Genomic DNA, 23,721 nt, shown 5'->3' with positions numbered 1-23,721 from the left:
TAATAAAACAAAGTCATGCTGGTATCGTAACCTTGGAGAAAAGCCTCGATTATCTGGGGCCTTAGTTTCCCCATTTATATTGCCGGCAAGAACCTTTTGGCTCCGAAGTTCAGACAGAACCCCTCGGTGCTGCCGACAGAACCCTCACTGCACCTCCTTATCACCCTCTGTGAGGAGCCAAGGGACCGCGAGAGACCCGCGTGCTGGGGAGCAGGCATCTCCCAACGCCAGACTTCTGAGCTTGGTTCTGGCCAGGAGCCTGGGTGCGCCTCCGCGTCCATTTCCTCTCCCCTTTTTTCCGGCGGGTTCTGTACGTCGGGGCAGGCGCCCTCGTGTTTACTGGGAAATCATGGCGCCCTCCCGAGCTTGGAGCGGGAAATTAGCATATTCATATTACATTTGCATGACCTCCGCCTCGGGAGCGCGGGGTCTCTGGCTCCACCCCCGTCTGGAGGTTTCCCCCGCCCCGGAAGCCACGCCCCTTAGACGGTTCCCGAGCCGCCAACGCGACAGAGCCGGCGGGTTTCGCCTTTTAAAGATTCTGGAAGCATGAAGACCAGTCTCCTTTTTCAGCCACTCGACAATACTGTTTTTCGCCCTTTTAAGGGCTCCTGAAAGTCCTCGGCTGGAGCTGAGGCTGACGAAGCGCCTGGGGCCGAGGGAGCCCGCCGGGCCTGTCAGTAGTGGCCCGAAGATGAGGAGGATAAAGCCATTTGGTGAGCCCTGGCCAAGCCCCGGTGCGTATGCACTTGGTCTACATACTCCCATTTAACCTTTATCACAACTGTTTGAAGTATCGTTGTCCCCGTGAGGGAACTGGCTCGGAGATGTGGCTTTGGTCCCAGCAGGCTCCTCAGCGTGGTTCCAGCAACTGGCCAGGCATTTCCAGGCTACTCTGGTTTTGTCAGGGGGTGAAGGGAGAGGCGAGAAGGCCAAGAACCGCTGTCATGGTCTTCGTCTGAAATCACCGTGTGCCTGGTGTTCACCAAGGCCTGCCCCTAGGAAGGAAGACTTCTTTGCAGCTTGGGGTGGGGGTGGGGGTGGGGGGAGTCAACCTCACGTTTGTGTTGCTCCTATTCTCAGAGCATCCCCCATACATTATCACATTTGTGCTTCAAGAACACTGTGCCAACAATATGAATAACAGTTCCACATGGCCTGGAATGCATATTTTAAGCGCTGTTCACCTCGGTCTAATTTCATTATAGTGCAATGGAACAATTCCCTGGGACCATTCCCTGGGATTTGATCTGGGAGGAGTGATTTCCAGAGAGCAAGCCACTTTAGAGTTAACAAGGATGCTAGATTTACTTAGAAGGAATTTTACAGAGAAATTGAGTCTTCTGTAGTATAAGCCCCAGTGATGGGTCATATACATAAGGGAGATTCCAAAAAGGATGTGTGCTTTGCGATTGAAGTCAGCGACATAAATCTCCCAGTGGAATACTTAAATCTGCGGATAGAATTTGCTTTAGATATCAAAAGTCAGCTATGACAGTTTTACAAAAAAACAAACAAAAAAAAAAACAAAGAAAAAACCTCAAAAAGAATATTAAGTTTTGACACCATCCAGGCAAATTATATTTGAGGTGGTTTAAGAGTCAAAGAGTTTCCACATTTTAATAAATTTTTATATGTTTTGTGCCACATCTATGATCTGACTAGATTAGGAAAAGAAGCAAATGGATTTGGGGAAGAGAGGACACTAGGGAATTTGAAGTAGAGAATTAAAAAAAAAAAAAAATTCTGGTGTGGGAACACAGCCAATAGCTGCAGAAATATTAGGTCTTTGAAAGACAGGTCAACAACTGATAACCAGACAAATATAAAACTGTAGGTGGTGAAATAAGCCTCATGTCTCATATTTAGTCCTGGGGACTAGCATCAGTTGCCATTTGGCACCCTTGCTTGAGGGCTGCTTCTGGCCCCTATGGGAATACCGTCCTCAGGAGAGTGAGGGAGATTGACCCTAGGGAGTGGCTCTGCTCTGGAAGGTTCTGCATAAGAAACACAGCTCCATGTCCTGCCTTTGAGGGCCCTGGAGCTCATCTCTAGGGGCTGGTCTTTCCAGTAGACCACATACTGAGCCACTGGACAGGATTTAATAGTAGAAAAGGAGCTTCTGCTCCCAGAAACTGGCAAAATAAGCCAGAGAACCATAGAAAATGAGGCAGTCTTAAGCTCTGTGGATTCCTAAGGAAACATGTACACATGACAGAAGTACATGTGAAAACACAGATAAAGAGATAAACATTAGAAGGGACTTCTGAAAATTAGAAATAGTTTTATTTGGGGATGTGGGGTTATAGATGAAGTATCTGTGCTTAGAATAAAGTTTTCATATAATTTTTCTTTTAAGTCGGTACAGATGTGTATCTCTGTCAAACACCGAAAAGGCCCCAAATTGTCGTATTAGTGTGACTGTAAAGAGAAGCTTCTTGCATTGCGTATATAGAAATAGTAGCCATGGGGAGTAAACCATGTGGCAAAGCTGCTTAGAAACTGCTTAGATCCCTTGCTCAGGCAAAGCCATTCTTAAAGCAGCAGGCGTCCCTTGGCATGGCTGAGAGTGGAAGCGGGAAGAGGAACAGATTGGAGGGTGGAACTTGAACAGGGTATTTAGGGGAGATGAGCAGTGGGGGAGGGGGAAGAGACGAGCATCTAGACTCTGGCCTCCCATGCAGCCTGGAGCCCCGCAGGTGACAGGTTTAGGCAGGTAGACTTGTGTTGATGAAGGGACTGGCAATGAAGTGGGGTGAGGAGAGAAGCTGAGAGTCCAGAAGGTCATTTAGGATATTTGTGTCATGGTTATACACTTTTTTTTTTTTTTTTTTTTTTTTAAAGCTCTGTAAGGGTGGACATGACTCAATGGCCAGACTGTGCCTGGCAAAATGGATTCGTGCTTCTCATAACCGGCCCCATCTAAGAAGGCTTAGCCCCTTGAGGAAAGTATTTTCGCTGTTTCAGAGAGTCAAGTGACCGGTGAGTTCTCTGAGAGAATGAGAAAGCATTGGTATTAAAAGGGGAGTACTAGGGGTTCAGACTCGCACAGGGTCTGGGAGGAGTCAGTCCCCTGGGACCTGGAGGTGATCTTCATCTCCCGCCCCGCCCCCACTCCTCGCTCCCCAGTAGAAATCAGCTACAAATCTCAGCTTGTTGGGAACAGATGGCCTTGGCTGACGAATAAGCCACCGCAGGCTGTTCCACCTGTTCTCGGGCTGGAATAATCAGCTCGAGACAAACATCGGCGCTGAAATAACTCATGGCAGCGGGTGATGCGCAGGCACAGATTCCAAAAATCTCTTAAATAGACCCCCTCCAACTCTCTCCCCTCCCCAGCCCCTAGAGGCCATCAGGGGAAGGTAATGGAGCGGAGAAGAGAGATAGAGCCCCAAACTGAGCGCGATAGCGGCGCTGCTGGTGCCGGCGGTGGAGGTGGGGTGGGGGCGGGGCTGGGGCTGGGGTCGGGGTGTACCTTGCACCTCCGCAGGGCCAAGGTATTTCTCAGGAGAACGTGCGAATGGTTGGTCCGTGTTAGGGACAAGTGTGAGGAGATCCAGCTTGCTGGGGACAGTAGAAAACAGAATTCTGAATGTGTTTGTTAAAGAAGTGATATGCAAATGAGATCAAGCTACCCGCAAATCTCTCAGCAGCTCAGACTTTTCTGCCGGCAGCCGCTGGGGGTGGCTGCCTGGGTGCCGGTACTTCTGTGGACTGGTGTGCAGCTTCCCTTCACGTCCTTGATAAAGTCGGCTGGGCTAGTGTTCACTGGCAGAGGCAGATGAGTGACAGGGCTGGGAAGCAGTGGTGACGGCACTGGCAGGGTGGGGGTTGCTGGCTGAGATGGGGGTCGGGCTCCTATGGAGTCAGTCAGCAGAGGGCAGCGATTGAGAGAGAAGAGTGAGGCTGATTGCTTGCTCTGGGTGCCCTGAAGCAGGCGGCTCCCCTTGGTGCAGCCACCTGGCCTGATGCACAGAGCTAGGGGGCTTTGAGTCCCCAGAGGCTGTGCTGGCTGGGATGAGCCTAGAAAGCTCTGGGACCCCCCGACCCCCACCCCCAATGCATCTCTTTGTGGTCCCTGTGGCTCTGCCTGAGGCATAGGGCTTTGGAAGACAGGGCTCTCACCTGTCTTTTAAAGTCCCACAGACTTGGTCTCCTTAAAGTTGATTGTGCTCTCAGAAGTGCCATGGTGGCCCCTGTCCTGCTGAGTGCCTGGCTCTGTGGTTCTGACTTTGCTATATATTAGAAACACTCAAGAAACTGTTTTTTTTAATATATATATATACACACACAAATGGTGAAAAGTATGGTATAATGAACTTTATCCTCCAAACAGCTTCAAAATTATCAACATAGTGAAGCTTGCTTCATCTAAACCCTGCCTACTTCCCCATTCCCTTGAATTATTTTGAAGCAGACCCCAGATATGGTATCACTTTGTTGCAATAAAGATATTTGTGGAGTTCCCGTTGTGGAGCAGTGGTTAACGAATCCGTGAGGTTGCGGGTTTGATCCCTGGCTTCGCTCAGTGGGTTAAGGATCTAACATTGCTGTGAGCTGTGGTATAGGTCGCAGACGCGGTTCAGATCTGGCGTTGCTGTGGCTGTGGCGTAGGCCGGCAGCAACAGCTCTGATTAGAACCCTAGCCTGGGGAGTTCCCATCGTGGTGCAGTGGTTAACGAATCTGACTAGGAACCATGAGGTTGTGGGTTCGGTCCCTGCCCTTGCTCAGTGGGTTAAGGATCCGGCGTTGCCATAAGCTGTGGTGTAGGTCGCAGACTCAGCTCGGATCCTGCGTTGCTGTGGCTCTGGGGTAGGCCAGTAGCTACAGCTCTGATTAGACCCCTAGCCTGGGAACCTCCATATGCCTCGGGAGTGGCCCAAGAAATGGCAAAAAAAAAAAAAAAAAAAGAACCCTAGCCTGGGAACCTCCATATGGGTGTGGACCTAAAAAGAAAAAAAAAAAAAAAAAAAAAAGGAAAGAAAATGACTCTTTAAAAATGTGATCACAATACTCTTATCACATCTAAAAAATATCTGTAATTCCTTAATATCAAATATCTAGTCAATATTTAACCTTTCCTGATTTTTATATATTACTAATTTAATAAATTGTGCGTATATTATTAATTTGTTCAAATCAGGATCCAAACAACATTGAGGAGCTTTTTAAGAAATACTGCTGTGCCCAGGGCCTTCTCACTCAGGGATTCTGATTTAATTGGCCTTGGGCGGGGCCCAAGCATCATATTTTTTAGATCTCTCTTGGTGGTTTTAATGTGCAGCCAGGGTTGAGAAATGCTCTACCTTTCCCCCTCCCAGTTTCCTGCCAGCTCCTCCTTGTCCAGGTTGTTAAATACTTCTCCCGCCTCCAGCCAGTAGACCAGAGCAGTTGGCACTAACATGCCTGTGAGAGGAGTTGAGGGCTGTCCATCTTTTCAGGCTCCTCCTTCCAGGTGGGCTCAGACTCTCTGTGGACACAAGCATTCCTTTTCTTTACAAATCCATACACCATGTGGGCCTGTTCCTGTCGCTTTCTACCCTAATAGCCTGATGCCTGTTCTTGCCTTGCAAATGTAGCAGTTTTTTTTTTTTTTTTAATAGCAAAATTCCTGCCTCAGGAAAAAGTGAGAACTTCCCTGGGGGCAGTTCTCATTTGGCTGCTCAAGTGGCTCAGCACTATGCTGGTGCTGAGAGAGAAGCCTGCTGGGGCTTGGCAGCAGATGTAAGGGAAACTGGGGATTGAGTGGGATTTGAACCCAGCACATTTCAGGGAATCTAAGAAACCTTTCTCTCCTGAAGATGTTAGCCCCAGGAGCATTACAGAGAATTATGCCCACATCCCTAGCTCGCAGGCGTCTGCCTGCCTTCTTGAGGCTGCTGCTTCTGCGGCTCCCCTACCCCTCCACTCTTGCTTGCCTTTTGGATTTGTTCCTCCCTCCTGTGTCCCCACTCCATGCCTCACTGAATGTTGGTGAAACAAATCTAGTCTAAAATAATGAGCAATCAACTACCCTGATGCTTGGGGCAGGCTGGGCAGGAGCTGGGGGGAAGGGGTAGGGAGCTGCATCGTTTATAAAGCCTAATAAAGATGCAGATGAGCATGCAGACTAGGAGCCCCAGAGCTGGGCTTATTCATTATTCAAAGTTATGTAAATGCCACTGGGTCCTGCGTGTTAGAATCCTGCCCCTTGTCCCTGCTGCTTCTTCCTGCTTGACAGATCCAGGCTGCCTTGTGCCTTCCCTTCCCCCAACCCCCAGGTGTTTACATTCTTCATTCGCCCTGCCCAGATACCTCTTTCAGACCCTACCTCTAGGGAAATACAAATCCTAGATCTCCTCTCTAGCCAGAAGTCTTCCAGAGGTTTGTTGGGAGGTCCTGGCCTTCTAGTAAGACTATATAGGGCCAAATAGATGGGCTTCTCATTTTTAAAGATTTCCAAGGAAAGAATCCCGTGAGAGTGCTTATATACATGTTTTAATATCTCACACACCTACTTAGTGGGATAGATTTAGGTTAGTGAGGTCTAACTTAAATCCGTCTTGCTGCACAGGAAGCCCACCATTGAAACAGAATATCCAAATTCTCTCTAATTACTCCTTTAAGAAGTAAAACGCAAGAACCAAGTGGCTCCAGCCTACTGTCCCAGATTAATTCATTCTTGTTGCCTCATACCTTTCTAGACAGTTGAACCTCATTCCAAGTTAGACTCACAATCCTTATGCTCCTAAACCTGTCCTGGGGTAGCACACTGCAGTGAGAGTTTAACTCATACTAACTATACTGAATACCTCCTCTTTTCCACATTGGGATTACTTATTTGTACCTCACAATTGCCTGGGTCTTGGAACTCAAATTACTTTCCCATGACTCTCCTCTCTCTGTACCAGTCTTTCCCTTCTTCCCCATCACCCCCTACTTTTTCAGTTTGGTGAGGTTGAGAGATGAAGAATTGGGTCAGAGTCGCAGTGGCATCGATTGCCTCTGCTTTCCCTTCTTTTCTGGACTGGCTCTCCTCCCTCCCCACCCCCAATCTATTTTTAGCCTGCCTCTGTTTTCCTTAGTCGGGTTGGCAACCATGCCGGCCCTCTTTCTCTTCTCTGCCCTTATCTCTCCCCTGCAGCCTGTGTGGACCCTAGCTGCCCTTCCAGAGGTCTCTTTTTGCCTGCCCGGATTATTTTGATTTTCTTCCATCCTGAAGATAGGTAGGGTCTGCCTGAAAGTGGTTGCCTGGGCACGCTCAAGCAGAAGGGAGGCAGGAAGATAATCCTGGTGGGTCTGTTTGGCAAATCCTTCAGTGTTACTGAAACCCTCAGGTCGTCCTCTGAGCACATCTACGATGACTAGTCCTCTCCTCCATATCCATAGACTCAATTCCCTACATCCCCTCTTCCCTCTATAGCCCCCCCCACACCCCGATAAGAAATGCTCGGTTCCACCCACTTGGGCTGCATGCAGCATCCCTGCAGGTCTCTGCCTGCCTTCTTGGCCTGCACACTGCCAGTCTCTTCTTATCTGATTCTGGTTTCTCTCCACACTTCCCTGACCTCATCCCTCCCACGCACACCCATCAAACCCCACATGGCCCTGCCCCTTCCCCTGCTTGCACTCTGTTTCTAGGACACACCAGCTCATTTGTAAAGGGGCTTTGCCAGCTCAGGCAGGGCTTGTCAGCATCCCCCACTTGTCCTTTCTCAGCCTCCTCTAGACACTGGTCCCCTCCTTTAGCTGTCACCAGCAAGCTGAATAAGACTGGATATTTTGGAAGGGGAACTGCAGCTGGCTGGGGGAGGAGGGTGGCATTGAGAGAAGCAAAGGCAAAGGGAGCTGCCATGGAATGAGAGGGAAAGAGAGGTTCCCAGCATCCTTTCTCTCTAACTTTATCAGCTTGGGAACTGGCAGGATCTTACACTGATCCCTCTCTGTACCTCATTCTTCTCTCTCTCAGTAATAACACAATACCTTGCTTTACAATTTACCACATTCTCTTACATATATCCAGATATCCGCATGGCTCACTCCCTCTCCTCCAAGTCTGTTCAGATGCCCCGTCCTCAAGAGTCCTACCCTGACCACCGTTTGAAAAGGGAAGCCCCAGAGTTCCCGTTGTGGCTCAATGGGAACAAACCCGACTAGGATCCATGAGGATCTGGATTCAATCCCCGGCCTTTTTCAGTGAGCTAAGGATCCAGCACTGCCATGAGCTGTGGTATAGGTCACAGACTCGGCTCAGATCTGGCATTGCTGTGGCCATGGCCTAGGCTGGCAGCTGTAGCTCCAATTCGACCCCTAGCCTGGGCACTTCCATATGCTGCGGGGGTGGCCCTATCAAAAGCAAACAAAATAAAATAAAATAAAAAGGGCAGCCCCTCTCCCAGCACTCGCTATCTTACCCCCTCTGCTCTGTTTTTTCCCCCAATGCACTTGTCACCTTCGAATGTACAATATAAGTTATTTATATGTATTACATGTCTTCTCACTGGACTGTATATGCCACAAGAGTAGAGATTTTCATCTGTTTTGTTCACAGACACCTCCACCATACCTAGCACAGTGCCCCGCACACAGCAGTAGCTCAATAAATACTTGTATATTGAATGAATGAATGAATGATCTTATTGGCTCTTCATATACTCCTGTAGAGTTGGGCGGTATTATTATTCCTTTTCATTTTATTGTGGTCATATATACAATGTACCTTCTTAACCATTTCAAGCGTACAGTTCTGAGGCATTAAGTACATTCATAGGTGTTGCGCAGCCATCACCACCATCCATCTCCAGAACTTTTTTATCCTCCCAAACTGAAACTCTGTGCCCATTAAATAGCAACTCTCCAGCCGCTGGCAACCACCATTCTAGTTTCTATGAATTTGACTACTCTGCGTAGCTCACACAAGTGGAATCATACAGCACTTGTCCTTTTGTGTCTGGCTTGTTTCATTTAGCATCATGTCTTCAGGGTTAATCCATAATGTAGTATTATTCCCATTTTACAGATATAATTATTCCCACTTTACATAGGCGGCGCTTCAGCTGGGTGCAGCTGAAAGCACCCAAAAAACAGACTTGGCATGGAGTTGACAGAATTGGCTGGTTTTTATCATTCCCAGGAGAAATCAATACTAATCCATGTGCCTAGGCCTTTAAGGCAATTGAAGAGTAATTTCCTCTGTATTGTATTTCCTTTGGGAATATTTTTACTCCTATTCCCGTTTCCTACTCTTCCCCCCTCAGCAATTCCTCTGAACATTTCCACCCCGCAACAGTTCCAGTTTTTTTTCTCTCCAGAGCACTTTAACTCCTTTTCTCTTGAGTCACATGGCCTGGTCTGGAGATCTTCCTGCTTGGGTTTCATCTGAGTGTACTCAGCCTTGCTTGAGACTGTTTACACCCCTCACCCCTCCACCCACCCTGGGGCAGTTATGAGCCTGTTTCCTTCCAAAGCAATTAGTGCAAGGAGGCCAGCCGACTCGGTGTTAATGCCGTTTCATTAAGTGGGAGCAATCCTAATGATAATAAAATGGCACATTTAACATTCAAACATTGAACAGGGTTTCTAAGCGAGTGTGTCTCTCTCTTCCTTTCTTGAATAACAGCTCCATCTTCATAAGGACCTGACAATACACCTTAATGAGAGACTGGGGAGCATAGCGTCTTTACAGAACCAGAGAGGGGATGAGAACCAGACAAAGAATCCAGAGAAAGAGGGTGTGGTGCATTGAGGGGATAAAGACCCCAAGGGGTCCTGGGGTAATGGATTCTGTGGTGTTAATTTAGACGATTAAAGTCTGTAAGAAATAAGGTCACATGGAAAATAAAGCCCAGCACAGGCTTTCATGCAATGCAGTCATTTACTTTTCTATTTGTTTAACACATTTTTCTCAACAAACATTTACTGTGCACCCAAGATGAGCCCAATTTTATGGAAGTTTGTAATAGATGGTGGCTCTAATTTTATGAAAAGGAACTTCAAGGGCATTAGCGGTCTACAGATCATCTTGTTTACCCTCCCCTGGGCAGCTTTAGTCAAATTTATCCCAAATTCATCACATGTACCAGTGAAAAGAATTTTAACAACTGCTTTGGACTTCTGAGCCTCCTTATTGAGACATCCATCTCCAAGGTCCTTGCAACGCTGTGATTATAGAATATCTGACTGAACTTCTGAAGCAAAAAGTGTGGGGTTGGGGAGCTGGCTGGGGAAAGAAGGTAAATTCAATCAGCTGGTGTTTATGGGAAGTTGAAGAGAGGCAGGAGAAAAGGATGACATCTCACAGCAACTTCCTTCCTCTGAGAAGTCTTTCCCAGCAGAGGGATGTATTCCCAACTCCCGGGCACAGAAGAGAGGCTGCTGGCCAGGGGGCGGGGGTCACAGGTGGGCTTTGCCCAAGCTGGGGAAGCGGCTGATTCGAAAAGGTGTCAAGTCGTAGGATGGTGTTAATTTCATGCTTAATTCATACAGGATCTTTCCCACAATGGGGGACAGCTTGAACCCATGCCCTAGGGAAGGGAGAGAAGGTTGTCAAGCATCCTCAGAGCAGGAGCAGTGCTCCCTGGAAGTCCCCTCCATGGTCCTCAGCGTGGGCTAACCTTTCCATTGGCTGCATCCCAAGGATAGAAGTTGCTTCCCACTGACAGCCCCGCCCAGCCCTCTTACACACTCAAGGTCTAGGCTTTGGCTCATCTCTGTTCAGCTAAAGGCATGGAAAACACCATTATGTCTGGTATTGCGGCAGGTCAACTTTAGGCACCCCATCTTCCCCTGCTCAGCTCACCAGAGAATCCAGCACCAATGACGATGTTGTTGTATTTTGGGTGTCGATCAAGAATGAAGTGCTCATCAGGTGTGTTCTGGAAAAAAACAATCACACCTGAGTCCTTTGAGAACAGAGAGAGGAGGAAGAACTGCGGGCTCGGAAGGGAGGAGACTTGGCTGGATTTCTTTCCAGAAAGAACAGGAATGGGGCACAGGGATGCTTTCTGCATACCAGTGCCCTGGGGTATTCCAGTCTTTCTCATTTGTCCATCTGTCTCTTCTCGTACAGAGCTATGAGCACAGTAGGTGCTCAGTTAATGCGTGTAAACTAACTTTAGCCAAGATGCCTCAGGCCCTGTTGACATCTGTCTCTTCTCTTTGTCCCTAAGGCCTGCTCAACTAGAACATCTTGCCAAAAACTCTTTTAGAGCTCTTCTGGGAAACATAGTGAAGGACTGCCAGACATAAGCCTAGTTTCCTAATGAAAAGGAATATGAATAACCTCTAATGAGCCCTCTCTGGTGGAGGTGAACCGACCTGCAGAAATGAGCTCTTTTGTTTCAAGTCACATCCTGTCAGGGGTCGGGTGGAGTCCGGTCTGCCCGTCTGTCTCGTCCCCCTACTTTCCAGGGCTGCAGCAGGGCCTGGCCCGGCTGCCCACACCCTTACCGTGTACATGCAGTGCTCCATAATGGCAGGCTCGGGCTCTAGGTCAGGCAAGAGATCTCTGACAAAGCGGCTCAGGATGTGGACATCTTGGATGTCTGCGAAAGCTGTGGGACAGTCCCGCTCCTCGGGATCTGCATTGTTGCCGTGGTGATAGCAGACCTGGCTCTCAACCAGAGCAGCGTGAGCTGGGAGGGCTGGCCTCCCACACACCCACCCCCAGCCCAGGGGGCAGCTTGTAGACAGAATGCCCTCCCCATCCATCATCCCAGTCCTGACAGACGCTATTTGTTGCCACACAAGTTTGCCTAGCTGTCCATTCCTCCACCAACCCCATGTTTGCAAGGGAAGGGCTCCCTTTGACCCCTGGAACAGCTTCGGGGTCTTTCGTTGCAGATAGTGAATAATGAAGTAGGTTCCTGCTGCTGCCCACTGAGGTCTGAGGGAATCTGTTGAGAGGGAAGTTAGAACAGTGGCCCCAAATCTGCGGGAGCCCCTATTAGCCGTCCCTTGTCTTCTCTGCTCACCTTCACCAGCCCTGGGTACTCTCTGGAGGGCAGCCCGTAGATGTGGTGAGGAGCCAGGCTGAGGCCCAGGCCCAGGAAGCATGGAAAAGCCTGGGACACACTGTAGCTTCCGGGAGCCTTCTCTTTCCAGTAACACACATTGATCCGCAGGGTCTTGGAGCAAGAGGAAGTGGAAGGTGAAGGAGGGAAGCCTTTCTGGAGTCCTGGAGTCCTTTAATATAAGCCTAGATAGATGCCCCACTTCACTCACCTTTTTTTTTTTTTTTTTTTTAATCTTTTTGTCTTTTTAGGGCTGCACCCGAGGCATATGGAGGTTCCCAGGCTAGGGAGTCTAATCAGAGCTTTTGCCACCAGCCTACACCACAGCCACAGCAACGCCAGATCCGAACCGTGTCTGCGACCTATACCACAGCTCACAGCAATGTTAGATCCTTAACCCACTGAGCGAGGCCAGGGATCGAAACTGCATCCTCATGGATGCTAGTCGGGTTCGTTAACCACTGAGCCATGACAGGAACTCCCATTCACCTATCTTTGTTTCAACCAATTCTCACATCATTTACATGTTACATTGTTATGATGTGTAAAAAAATCTCTGACTCTCGGTCTCTTCCCGCATTCTTTTTTTTTTTTTTTTTGTCTTTTTGCCATTTCTTGGGCTGCTTCCGTGGCATATGGAGGTTCCCAGGCTAGGGGTCCAGTCGGAGCTGTAGCCCGTAAATGTATCCAGCCCTACTTCTCTTTCTCTCCAGGAGTTAAATGTCTCATGTTTATTGAGCACTTAGTATAAGGCCAGGCCACCTCCTAAAGTGTCCCCCCCCCCCCCCGGCCGCACTCACAGCAAAAGGAAGTTCCTAGGACAGGGATCAAATGTGAGTCACAGGTGCTCCCTGAGCCACCACAAAGACAATGCCAGGTCCTTAACCTACTGCACCCCAGCGGGAACTCCTCGAAGGCCTTTCTATATATCATTTAATTTAATTCGCTAAAGCTCTGGTCCCTATTTTACTAGGTTATAAAATTGAGGCTCAGATGAAAATAATAATAATAAAAAAATTGAGGCTCAGTGAGGTGAGTCAATTTGCCCGGAGTCATCCACAAGTCATCTGGATCCAAGGTTTCTTTTCTCAAGCACCAGCTCTCAGGTTTCCAGCTCCCCTTACCTGAAGAGGCAGCTCAAGTCCCAGGGGACGGAGGAGCCGGTTGGTCCAGGGACCTGCTGTGATGATCAAGCTCCTGGCTTGGTAACTGCTGGAGGTGGTTTTCACCACAACCGGTAGCCCTGGTTTTATCTCCATCACCTTCTCTCCATCATGCACTATGCCTCCTAGCTGTCGAATTGCATCCTGAAGGGGCAGCAGCAGAGAAAGGCAAATCAGTTATATATGTGGTTCACCCTGGTGGACAAAGAGCCCTTCATTGAGGGCAGGAAAGAGAGAGCAGAATCTAGACTTCCTCTCCCATATTGTCCAGGCTGACCAGGATATATAAAACTGCCCTGCCCCAAAAGTCAGGGCTAAAGCCAGCAGGGCAAAGGGGCTCATCCAGCTAGGGATTGGAGGATGGCTGATGGGGGCCCAGAGGCCCAGAGTAGGAGCTGCATTACCCCTAAGGCTGCACTGTATCACCTGGAGGACCCTGAGTGCCTTGTCAGCATAGAGAACTCCTCCAGACTTGTCCAAGAGGCCTACTTCTCCCCTGGCCAACTGAATATTGGGGAAGCGTTGCTTCAGTTCCTCAGATGGAAGATACTGGTGTTCCACCCCATGCCTAGACAAAGTAGCCTGGATTGTCTTTAATTCTGGATTCTCCTTCATTCCCAGCAGCAGTAGTCCAGTCTGCCTGTTTTAAAAAAAAAAAAAAAAAAAAAAAAAAGCATTTGCGTGAATGTCTGTACCTGAGCCTTGAGCCATTCTCTCTCATTCTTTAGCAAAGGGCCCAGGTAAGGCGTCAAGGGGAGTTCTGGCCTCACATTCCAAAAACTGGTGAAGTCTGCCCTTGGCTCTCACTGTTGGTTTGCTTGTCCCTTTATCAGGATCCATTCTGCCCTTGAGGGCAGAGATCCTAAGTCCTCTTTTATCATCATACCTAGAAAGTGGTAAATGTTCAAGGAGCTTGATAAGATTTCTTCCCCTTTCTCCAGTCCCCTGACTCCACTCATTGCTTTGATCTCTATTCTTTATCCGCTTCCCCCCTCTCACCCCCTGCTGTTTCTTTTTCCTGTCCTTTTTTCTTATATAGTGTTTTGTCCCTTCCTGTGTGTCTGTCTGTCTCTCAGTTCCTTCTCAGAGGTTGCCTGTTTTGTGGGAAGGGTCCTCAGTTGGGAGCTCTGTCTCTAGGTCCAGTCCTGGCATGCCCTCTGTGACCTTGCTCTGGTTGCTCACTGTTCTGACCCCACATTCCTCCTCAGTAACACATGCCTATTGGGCTATCGGTGGTTCCACACCAGAGGGGGTGTGGAAATGGCATGGATCATTTATTGCTTGTCACAATACCTGCGGGTTACCACTCACATGTAGGGGTGGGGGCCAGAGATGCTAAACCTGCAGTGCTCAAGAAGGTCCCACCCAAATGCCAGTCGTGCCCTCACGCAGAAACCCCATTACATGATCTCTTAGGGCTCCAGCAATGAATTCAGTGATTCATTGATTCTTTTTCTTCCTATATATCCCTTTTTGCTTCTTACTCCAAAGAGAATGAAAGTCGTTTCTCTTTAATGCGTTCCATTTCTCTGTCACAAGAGATCAGAGCTATCTTTTTATGGGATCTGATCTAAACAGTAGAAGGGTCACTTTGGCCCCGGGAACATTCTTGTAGTCCCTCTCAGTTTCAGCAGCCACAGTGACCAACACCAGCCCGACACATCCCCCAGGTACTATATATAAAGCTCGTAATAGCCTATAATGGAGTCTCATGGATATTACATGCTTCCAAATCCCACATTATCTGGTTGGGGGGATTAAAGAGAAGATTGAGAGGGGGTAGGGACATAGTGGGCCCTGGGGCCGGTGTCAGTACACAGAGCTGCGCAGCGTGCCCAATCCATTTGCCATGGCCCCCGCCTACCCAGCATTCACCACTGGTGAGAAAGCAGTGAGCGCCTCTGCCTCTTCAAAGCTCAGCAGAGGAAAGATACTGTAGAAATCCCCATCAGCCAGCAGACAGACTTTTCCTGCGGCCCCAAAAGGACTTCACATTGGCTCTCAGGTAATGAAAACTTGCCTAGTAAACTCCTTGGTCGAAAGAGTGAATGATTAAGTCACCTGTAATAATGTATGTTCTTGAACCCTGTGTACCCAGTGGGGTTGTGACTGGGTAGAATTCTGGGAAAGACCTGGCTTAATCCTCATTTTAGCAGTCATAACGTCGGATTCCTGGCCCGGAAATTCAAGAGCAGTATGTTCTAGCCGCTGCCTGCAACATGCCAGCCTCGGTTTCTGAGATTTAGTTTCTTTCCTTTTCCTTCCTTCCTCCCATCCTTCCTTCCTTCTTTCCTTGAAATAAGAACTCCGCTTACAGGAAAGTACTATAAGGGGAAAATGAACTCATGCCAAGACAATGGGCAAATCTGTCGAATTATGAAATGCTGAGTGATGTTCTAATTCCCAAGCTGTCCTGTGGTGGATGAGGCGGGAGCTCCCCATCCCTAGGAGTAATCAGTGAGCTGATTCTGCCGGTGAATGTAATTGTGCCGATTGTAATCATTTTGCTCCAGTTCTCTGCCCCTGTGGCATTTATTTCTTAGCCCAGATATTGATCTAACAGTGGGAAATTTTCCATCTGAATTTGTGGTGCTGGACCCTCCCCTAGTCCGAAGATGCGTTTGGGAAATTCTCATTTTCCGTGGATCACAGCTGAGCTATTTGGCCTGAGGGAAACCATGCACTGCTGGAGAAATGCCTTGGATTGGAGAGAGATTTTTGACCATTATGAGCAAATCGGAAATAAATGTAAAACACTGCCTGGAAATGCAAAGGCCTGTCATTATGGGAGATAGGTGAGAGGCTCCTGTGGGAAATGCATAGAGAATTGGAAATCAGTCAATCAAAACCAGGATCGGATAACGGGCCTTTTCCCCCCAGTATGAAGATAGATGACTTCCATGGGCAGATTGAAAATCATTTAAGTGCTTATTTTCTTAATGGCTTTTCCTAGATCCCAATAAACAGTCTGCTCATTCTGCATCAATTTCTCACCCCCATGCTCTGGGCCTCCCTCTCCTCTTTTTCTGCTCAGAGCCAGGCTCCCAGGTTTGGGGAGGAGGAGGGTGAGAAGGGACAATAGTATTGCAGGATGACCAAGAAATGAGTGGTCAAGGGCTGGTTTAGAAAGAGGGCACCTTGGAGTTCCCATTGTGGTGCAACAGAAACCAATCTGACTAGTATCCATGGGGACGTGGGTTCGATCCCTGGCCTCTCTCAGTGGGTCTGGGATTTGGCATTGCTGTGAGCTGTGGTATAGGTTGCAGACGCGGCTTGGATCCCACGTTGCTGTGGCTGTAGTGTAGGCCGGTGGCTACAGCTCTGATTCGACCCCTAGCCTGAGAACTTCCATATGCCACAGATGCGGCCCTAAAAAGCAAAAAATTAAAATTAAAAAAAAAGTAGAAAGAGGGCACCTTGAAGTGAGGCTGGGTTGCCAGTGAACCCTGGAAAAAGTGAAGCTCCAAAGTCCCAGAATGTTGTCAGCTGAGTGCTGAGCATTTGGTACTGACTGCCTTCCTCCAACCTTAGCAAGATCCAGCAGCAGGAAGAGATAATGGAAAGTTCCTCCCCAGGGCCTTGTTGGCTTCTCTGTGACTGGACTAAAGCCTCCATTGTGATGTAGGGAGTTTTCAGTAAGGGAGTTCCACCAGTTACTGTAGCAGGACAGGAGGGAGGGGCAGACTGCTCTCCCAGCATCTGCCATCTTCCCATCCCAAGCTCCGGCTTTCCCCTCTCTGGGTTAAAAATGCCAAGCAAGGCAGCTCTCAGAATCACCTTGGGGAAGGGACTCCAAAAAGGACTTAGTAATGACTGCTGCCTTTGCTGGTTGTGGAGGAGCTCTTGGCGTTTCATCTTCCGCTCAGTGGGCCGAGGTGGAATTGGTTAACAGAGACTGCTCCAGGGAGGGGATGTGGCTGACAAGCCAGACACTTCGCAGACACAGGAAGCAGCAGCTGCGGAGGGGGCCACCAGGTTCTGCCAGCAGCTGTACTGCCTACGGCTGTGATCTTGTCTGATATTGTCAGCTAAGCAGGGGCAGCCGGGGTCAGGAGCTAGATAGTAGGACTCAAAGGGAGAAGGCGGGGCAGGAAAGAGATGGGCCGCAGAGCTGGGATTTGCTCTTGGTATCAGCATCCTGGCTGTACACATCACAAAAGAGTCAGACCTTGTGATCTGACACATGTGTCATTGTCTGTTCCCAGAATATATGCAGATATCCTGAGCCCACCCATATTTAGTATGCCACTGTCACAGGAAGTGGCAGAAAAGAATAAAAAGAATTGGACAACCACCTCAGCTATCAACGCCTGAAAGGTTTTTTTAGATCATCATCAAATAGCATTAGGCAAATACGTTCAAACCTATCAGTTTGATTATGATATTGTGCTGGTTCTTCTGGAAGAAGCTAGGCATCTTTTAGAGAATCAGAATTAGGAACAGGGAATTCCCGTTGCGGCTCAGCGGTAATGAACCAGACTAGTATCCATGATGATGCAGGTTCAATCCCTGGCCTCACTCAGTAGGTTAAGGATCCGGCATTGCTATGAGCTGTGGCGTAGGTCGAAGATGTGGCTCAGATCTGGCATTGTGGTGTAGGCTGGCAGCTGCAGCTCCGACTCAACCCCTAGCCTGGGGACTTCCATATGCCTCAGGTGCGGCTCTAAAAAAGACCAAAAAAAAAAAAAAAGAGAATTAAGAACAAAAGCTAAAGGAATCAGTATCTGTTCTGTGTCTCTACTAAGTAAAAGAACCAAATAAATTAGTGTGCCTGAGTAGATTAGATTGACCATTTAGTGTGCCTGAGTAGATTAGATTGACCATAAGAAAGGACTTGTTAACAACAACAACAATGACAATAATACTTAGCACTAGATAGAACTTTAAAGGTTTTCAAAAAACATTCACGGGAGTTCCCGTCGAGGTGCAGTGGTTAACGAGTCGGCCTTGCTCAGTGGGTTAAGGATCCGGCGTTGCCGTGAGCTGTGGTGTAGGTCGCAGCCGCAGCTCAGATCCCGTGTTGCTGTGGCTGTGGTGTAGGCCGGTGACTACAGCTCCGATTGGACCCCTAGCCTGGTAACCTCCATATGCCACGGGAGCGGCTCAAGAAAAGGCAAAAAAAAAAGACCAAAAAAAAAAAAAAAAAAAAAAAGCATTCACCCTTCATTTTCCATAGCTTGGGCTTTGAGGCATAGAAACAGTTTTTTAAGAGGGGCTGTAATATGTCCCTGTCTTTCAATGTATGTTAGCAGTCTTCTGACCTGGGATGATTTAGGCCTGAACTTGTTTAGAGGCAGGGGATGGACAAAGTAACCAGTTTGTGGTATCTCCTAAACCAAGAGCCAACAAACTATGACCCAGGGGCCAAATCAGGTCTGCCACCTGTTTTTGTCTGTCCCAAGTCAAGATGGTTCTTATATTTTTTAATGGTTGATAAAAAGCAAAAGAAGAGTATTTCATGACATGAAAATTATCTGAAATTTCAGTGTTCATAAATAAAGTTTAATTGGGAACCCAGCCATGCCCATTTGTTTACATATTATCTGTGGATGCTTTCACAATGGCAGAGTTGAGTCATTGGCAGAGCCCAATAGTTGTACCAGAGACCATATGGCTGCAAAGGCTGTGATACCTACTATGACCCATTGACAGAAACAGTTTGCCAAACCATGTTCTAGAGTAAAAGTTGAATAATTCTGTGACTTGCACTAATGGGTTAAGACCCTGACTACTCAGTAGCGACACTCTCATAAGGTCATGGGAGAGTTCAGGGAGTTAACATGGATTAAGTACTTTTAGAACAGCCTCAGTTTCTTATTATAAACACTAGAATATGCAGCAATGATGACGATTTGTCAAGTGCTAGTCTAAGTCCCTTACATACTTTTCCTCACAACAGACCCAAGAAATAGATGTTATTACCCCTACTTCACAGAGGAGAAAACTGAGTCTCACAGAGGTTACACAGCTTGCTCCACACAACACAGCTAAATATGTCAGAGCTGGTATCTAGAGCCAGGCCTACCTGTTTCCAAAGCCTTACCAAATTCCTGTCGCTCTGCTAAAGAGAAGGGTTATGAGATTCTCCTACTCAAGAGTTCCTTTTCTTTTCTCCACTAGCCCTTCCCCTTGATTGTCCATGGTTGCTGCATCCCTTCTCTCTCCTCCTGTCCTTCGACCCACCTCCCCTTGCTGAATGGAGATAGGACATAGCTGACCCAGAATAGATGGAAGGAACTGCCATTTATTCAAAGGTGCTAGGCACAGCCAAGTATTTCATAAAGTATTGAAGAGTCTCATTTAATCCTCACAGAGCACTTTGATAAAAATGAGGCACAGAGAGGTATAGAAACTTCTACAAGGTCACACAACACAAAGTTAAATTCAAGCCCATCTGACTGCAGAATTTTCTTCCATCTGAAAGATTCCAGACACTTTCCAAACATCTCTTAGTTGTCTCCTTGTCTGCTGGGATGAAGTTTGCCCTCCAAGGCCTTGGCAGTTCTTATAGCACAAAATACTCAGCAGTATTCACAGATGGCTGACAGAGAGGGGTCCCTTTGCCAGGCCACCCCTCAGCAAGACATGCTCCCTTATTTGGGTGCTGGGTGCATTAGCTGCCTCTGGAATAAATCTGTAATTAGCTGCCCTAGCTGTATTTGCATAATGGGTTTCACTTTGTTCTTAAGTTAATGGTGTTTTTGCAACAGAACAGTAACCTCTTGGTTCCTGGCCATTAAAATAACTGCCATCCTACCGGGTAGAGCCATGGTTTTATAGGAAGTTGAGTGAAGAGCCACAGAGAAGGTAGAGGGATGGTGGGATGGGTGGTTAAAGTTCTCTTTGCCTCCTGGGTTTTCTGTCTTCTTCACCTTGAGTATTTGAAAGGTGAGTGAGGGGGGCAGGTCTTAAGGGTCAGAGAGGGATGTCTGGGCAACAGGGAAATAGCTGCAGGCTCACTCCCTGGCATGAAGTGTGGCCTGAGAAGCATCCCCACTTGTTCCTATGGGAGGAGGTATTCAGAGAGAATGAAATGGATTTATTTATTTATTTACTTTTTGTCTTTTGTCCTTTTAGGGCTGCACCCGCAGCATATGGAGGTTCCCAGGCTAGGGGTCTAATCCAAGCTGTAGCCACCAGCCTACACTGGAGCACAGCAATGTCAGATCTGAGCCATGTCTGTGACCTACACCATAGCTCACAGCAATGCTGGATCCACTGAGCGAGGCCAGGGATTGAACCCGCAACCTCATGGTTCCTAGTTGGATTCGTTTCCATTGCACCAGGATGGGAACTCCTGAAATGGATTTATAAAGGTTGTTCTGGGGATGAGGACCCAGCATGAAAGATTGTGATACTAGTAGGAATATAAAGAATCAAGACAGAGGCCTCCTCCTCTCTTTCAACCCTGCCCCGAGAGAGTCTCCGGTGGCTTCATGGAGATATAGATATAAACTCCAGCTCTGGACATCTGCCCTCCATGTCTTTCCAGCAGTTTTCCCCAAACAGTCTCTGCAGGCATTGGACACATGGTCTAAACCCAGCCCTGGAACTCAGAGTTTGACAGGAGAGCCAGCTGGACCTGTGGGGCAATCCTAACACAGCGATCAGAATGCATCAAGGTGTCTGGCACTTCCAAGGTCTCGTGTCTCTATTGCGTGTCAAATATTTGTGGCACTGTCCCCTCACATAGTAAAATTACCCCCAGGTGCTGAGCCCCATGATTCAAGGAATTCTTCTGCCACAACCCAACCTGTATAATTGGGTTCCTGCCTCATGCTGCAGCTGGGCCCATATCCGGTAGCACTCCGCCATCATCTCAGTGTAGAAGTCTTCAGGGTATGCCCTTCGGATTATCCTGCTCTGCCCATGGGAGCTTCCTCGGGAATGTGGGAGGAAGAACTGGAAATGCAAAACAAGAGATAGCTACAGCTGTCACTTCTGGCGTTTTGAAGCCAGGTGGTCATGCGCTGTCAACCAGAGGCACTAATTCTTCAGATATTTCCATATAGTCTCCCTTTATGGGCACGTTACTGACGTGGCTTCAGTAGTTCTAACACAGGCTTCCTTTTTGCTAACATCATTCACATCCCAAAGTCCCATCATTAGTCTTCAGTCATCCTGCTGCAACCTTGCCCCTTTTAGACTCATGAAGAAGCAAAATTAGAAAGAAGCTTCCAGGAGTTCCCGTTGTGGCGCAGTGGTTAACGAATCCGACTAGGAACCATGAGGTTGCGGGTTCGGTCCCTGCCCTTGCTCAGTGGGTTAACGATCCGGCATTGCCGTGAGCTGTGGTGTAGGTTGCAGACGCGGCTCGGATCCTGCGTTGCTGTGGCTCTGGCGTAGGCCGGTGTCTACAGCTCCGATTCAACTCCTAGCCTGGGAACCTCCATATGCCGCGGAAGCGGCCCAAGAAATAGCAACAACAACAACAACAACAAAAGACAAAAGACAAAAAAAAAAAAAAAGAAAGAAGCTTCCAGATCACTCTAGTCTAGGCTCTTCATTTTATGTGGAAGAAATAAATGGAGAAAACTTATGCTGACTTTTTCTCTGTGGCTTCAGATCACTCAGGACAAGGGAACCAAATTGGGATTTAGCAAAAGATAGAGTGTTTCCTGCAAAGTTGGACCAGGAATCCCTCAGGCTTTGAGAAAACTGATAGAGAAGTGAAAAAGATTTCTAACCAATCCAGTTCATTATCAAGAAGAGTTAACTAGGAATTCCCATCGTGGCTCACTGGAAACAAATCTGACTAGTATCCATGAGGACTCAGGTTCGATCCCTGGCCTTGATCAGTGGGTTAAGGATCCAGCATTGCTGTGAGCTGTGGTGTAGGTTGCAAATACGGCTAGGATCCTTTGTTGCTGTGGCTGTGGCGTAGGCCAGCGGCTACAGCTTGGATTCAATACCTAGCCTGGGAAACTCCATATGCCATGGGTGCAGCCTGAAAAAGACAGAAAAAAAAAGAAGAGTAAACCAAAACCAACATGGATAGATGCAGGGAGAATGGGAAGGTAGAACCTTTGGGCTGAGTAGAGCTGCCCTGGAAAGGACCTTGTGGACATACGGGGCCCACCCATATGTACAGTGGCCACTGTAGACTGTACTGCATGGGGTCACTTTTTCTGTAAGAGAAAAAAAAAAGAGAACTAAGTCTTATTTCTGTGTCTCAAACAAAGAAGCTGCTATTATCTGGAGGTAGCAGGAAAAACAGAAGCCTTTGCTGGGTTGCAGGGTGAGGACCAGGAATATGCAGGAAAGAATCCTTCCTCTCAGGCCCACAAATCAACCTTCGTCTCTAGGCACAGTTATCTTTCCTTAAGGTTAAGCAAAGCAGAACTGATTATTTTCTAGGCCAAATCAACCATTTGGGCACAGAAGAGACTGTGAGAAGAAGGAAGAGAATGGAGCCTGGGACACTTAGTCAGGAACAGGAGCTAGAAGGCATCAAAAGGAGAAAATGTGCATAGAAAACCAAAGTGGGTCTTAGGGAGGGTGGAACTTTCTTAGCATTGTCATGAAACACCCAGGCAGCTAAGCTACAAATTGCACAGAAATTGTGATAATCAGGACCTTTGGTCTTCAATCCACAGCCTGCTGACTCCAGAAAACTCTCTTGGGGGAGGAGAAAGGGACACTCCCTGAGGTCAGAAGTACAGAAGGGACACAGTACCTGCTCCAGCAGGAGGACCCTCCTGCTGTGTTTGGCCAGGTGGTACGCAGTGAAGCAGCCCTGGATGCCTGCCCCGATCACAATGGCGTCATAGAGCTCCTTCTGAGCAGCCATCATGCCCTCTGAGTTAGTCCTGCAGCCTCAGAGTCCACACACAAAGGAGAAGGCAATTGAAGGCGGGCTCCAACCTGAGGGAGGAGGAGTAAAGCAAAGTCCATCTTGGCCAGCATTTCCACAGTCCCCTGGGGCCAAGTCCTCCCTACTCTTCCAACCCCCGAAGCCTGGCACAGGGCTCAGCCCCTGCCTCTCCTGCAGAGCAGAGCTGGGTAGTCTGATTTGTGAGGTTTAGCCCAGCTCAGCTGCCAGCCTCACCCTTGCATCCCTCTAGCTTTCTATTCTTGGCTCAATTATTGTCATGCAAATGGGCTCCTTCCTATGCCACCTTCCTGTCTCATTATGATCTTTGTCTCAGGACTTCGGCCCTAGAATTTCAATGCCTCCTAGACCAAGCTGGGCACCAGGAATGCTGCCTCCCCTGCTGGCTTCCCTCTCTCCAGCCTGATTTCCTTTGGGGATTCAAAAGGGCCGAGCTAAGAACTTGGCACTATGCCCAGGGTAAGGTCCACCTCCCCAGTGGGTGGTGAGGTCAGGGGGGTAGTTGCAGGGGCCAATTGGGAGGGCAGGTTTGTGATTATGAAATTATTCTCAGCATGTTTTACTTTCATCTTTGAAAAAAAGAAGAAGAAATGATCCTGAACAAACGGAAAGGACAGAATGAGTGGAGAAGGCTTCTCCTGAGGCAGAGATCAGGCCCCAGCATGGGGGTGAGGAGGGGCCCCTGGAGTGAGTGCTGCATCTGTAGCAGGCAGTGTGCTAAATGAGCACTTTTAC

The 23,721-nt window shown here is 48.2% G+C and overlaps 1 protein-coding gene across 2 annotated transcripts; it reads right to left on the bottom strand.

Moving 5' to 3' along the window:
* Positions 9,474-23,085, bottom strand: LOC100515508 (peroxisomal sarcosine oxidase). Of its 2 annotated transcripts, XM_021067506.1 has the most exons (8): positions 22,831-23,084; positions 20,908-21,056; positions 13,581-13,794; positions 13,116-13,298; positions 11,953-12,105; positions 11,429-11,587; positions 10,779-10,854; positions 9,474-10,503 (listed from the first exon to the last, which is right to left on the bottom strand). In XM_021067506.1, exons 1-8 carry the CDS (start codon positions 22,945-22,947, stop codon positions 10,373-10,375), a joined length of 1,182 nt encoding a protein of 393 aa, XP_020923165.1. In that variant the 5' UTR covers positions 22,948-23,084; the 3' UTR covers positions 9,474-10,372. The 2 variants fall into 2 exon arrangements, with proteins under 2 accessions (XP_020923165.1, XP_020923166.1); XM_021067507.1 differs by lacking the exon at positions 11,429-11,587 and having other exon boundaries at positions 22,831-23,085.

This window comes from Sus scrofa, chromosome 12, assembly GCF_000003025.6.
Source record: "Sus scrofa isolate TJ Tabasco breed Duroc chromosome 12, Sscrofa11.1, whole genome shotgun sequence".
Classification (NCBI taxonomy): Eukaryota; Metazoa; Chordata; class Mammalia; order Artiodactyla; family Suidae; genus Sus; species Sus scrofa.
This window is presented reverse-complemented; position numbering and strand designations above follow the sequence as displayed.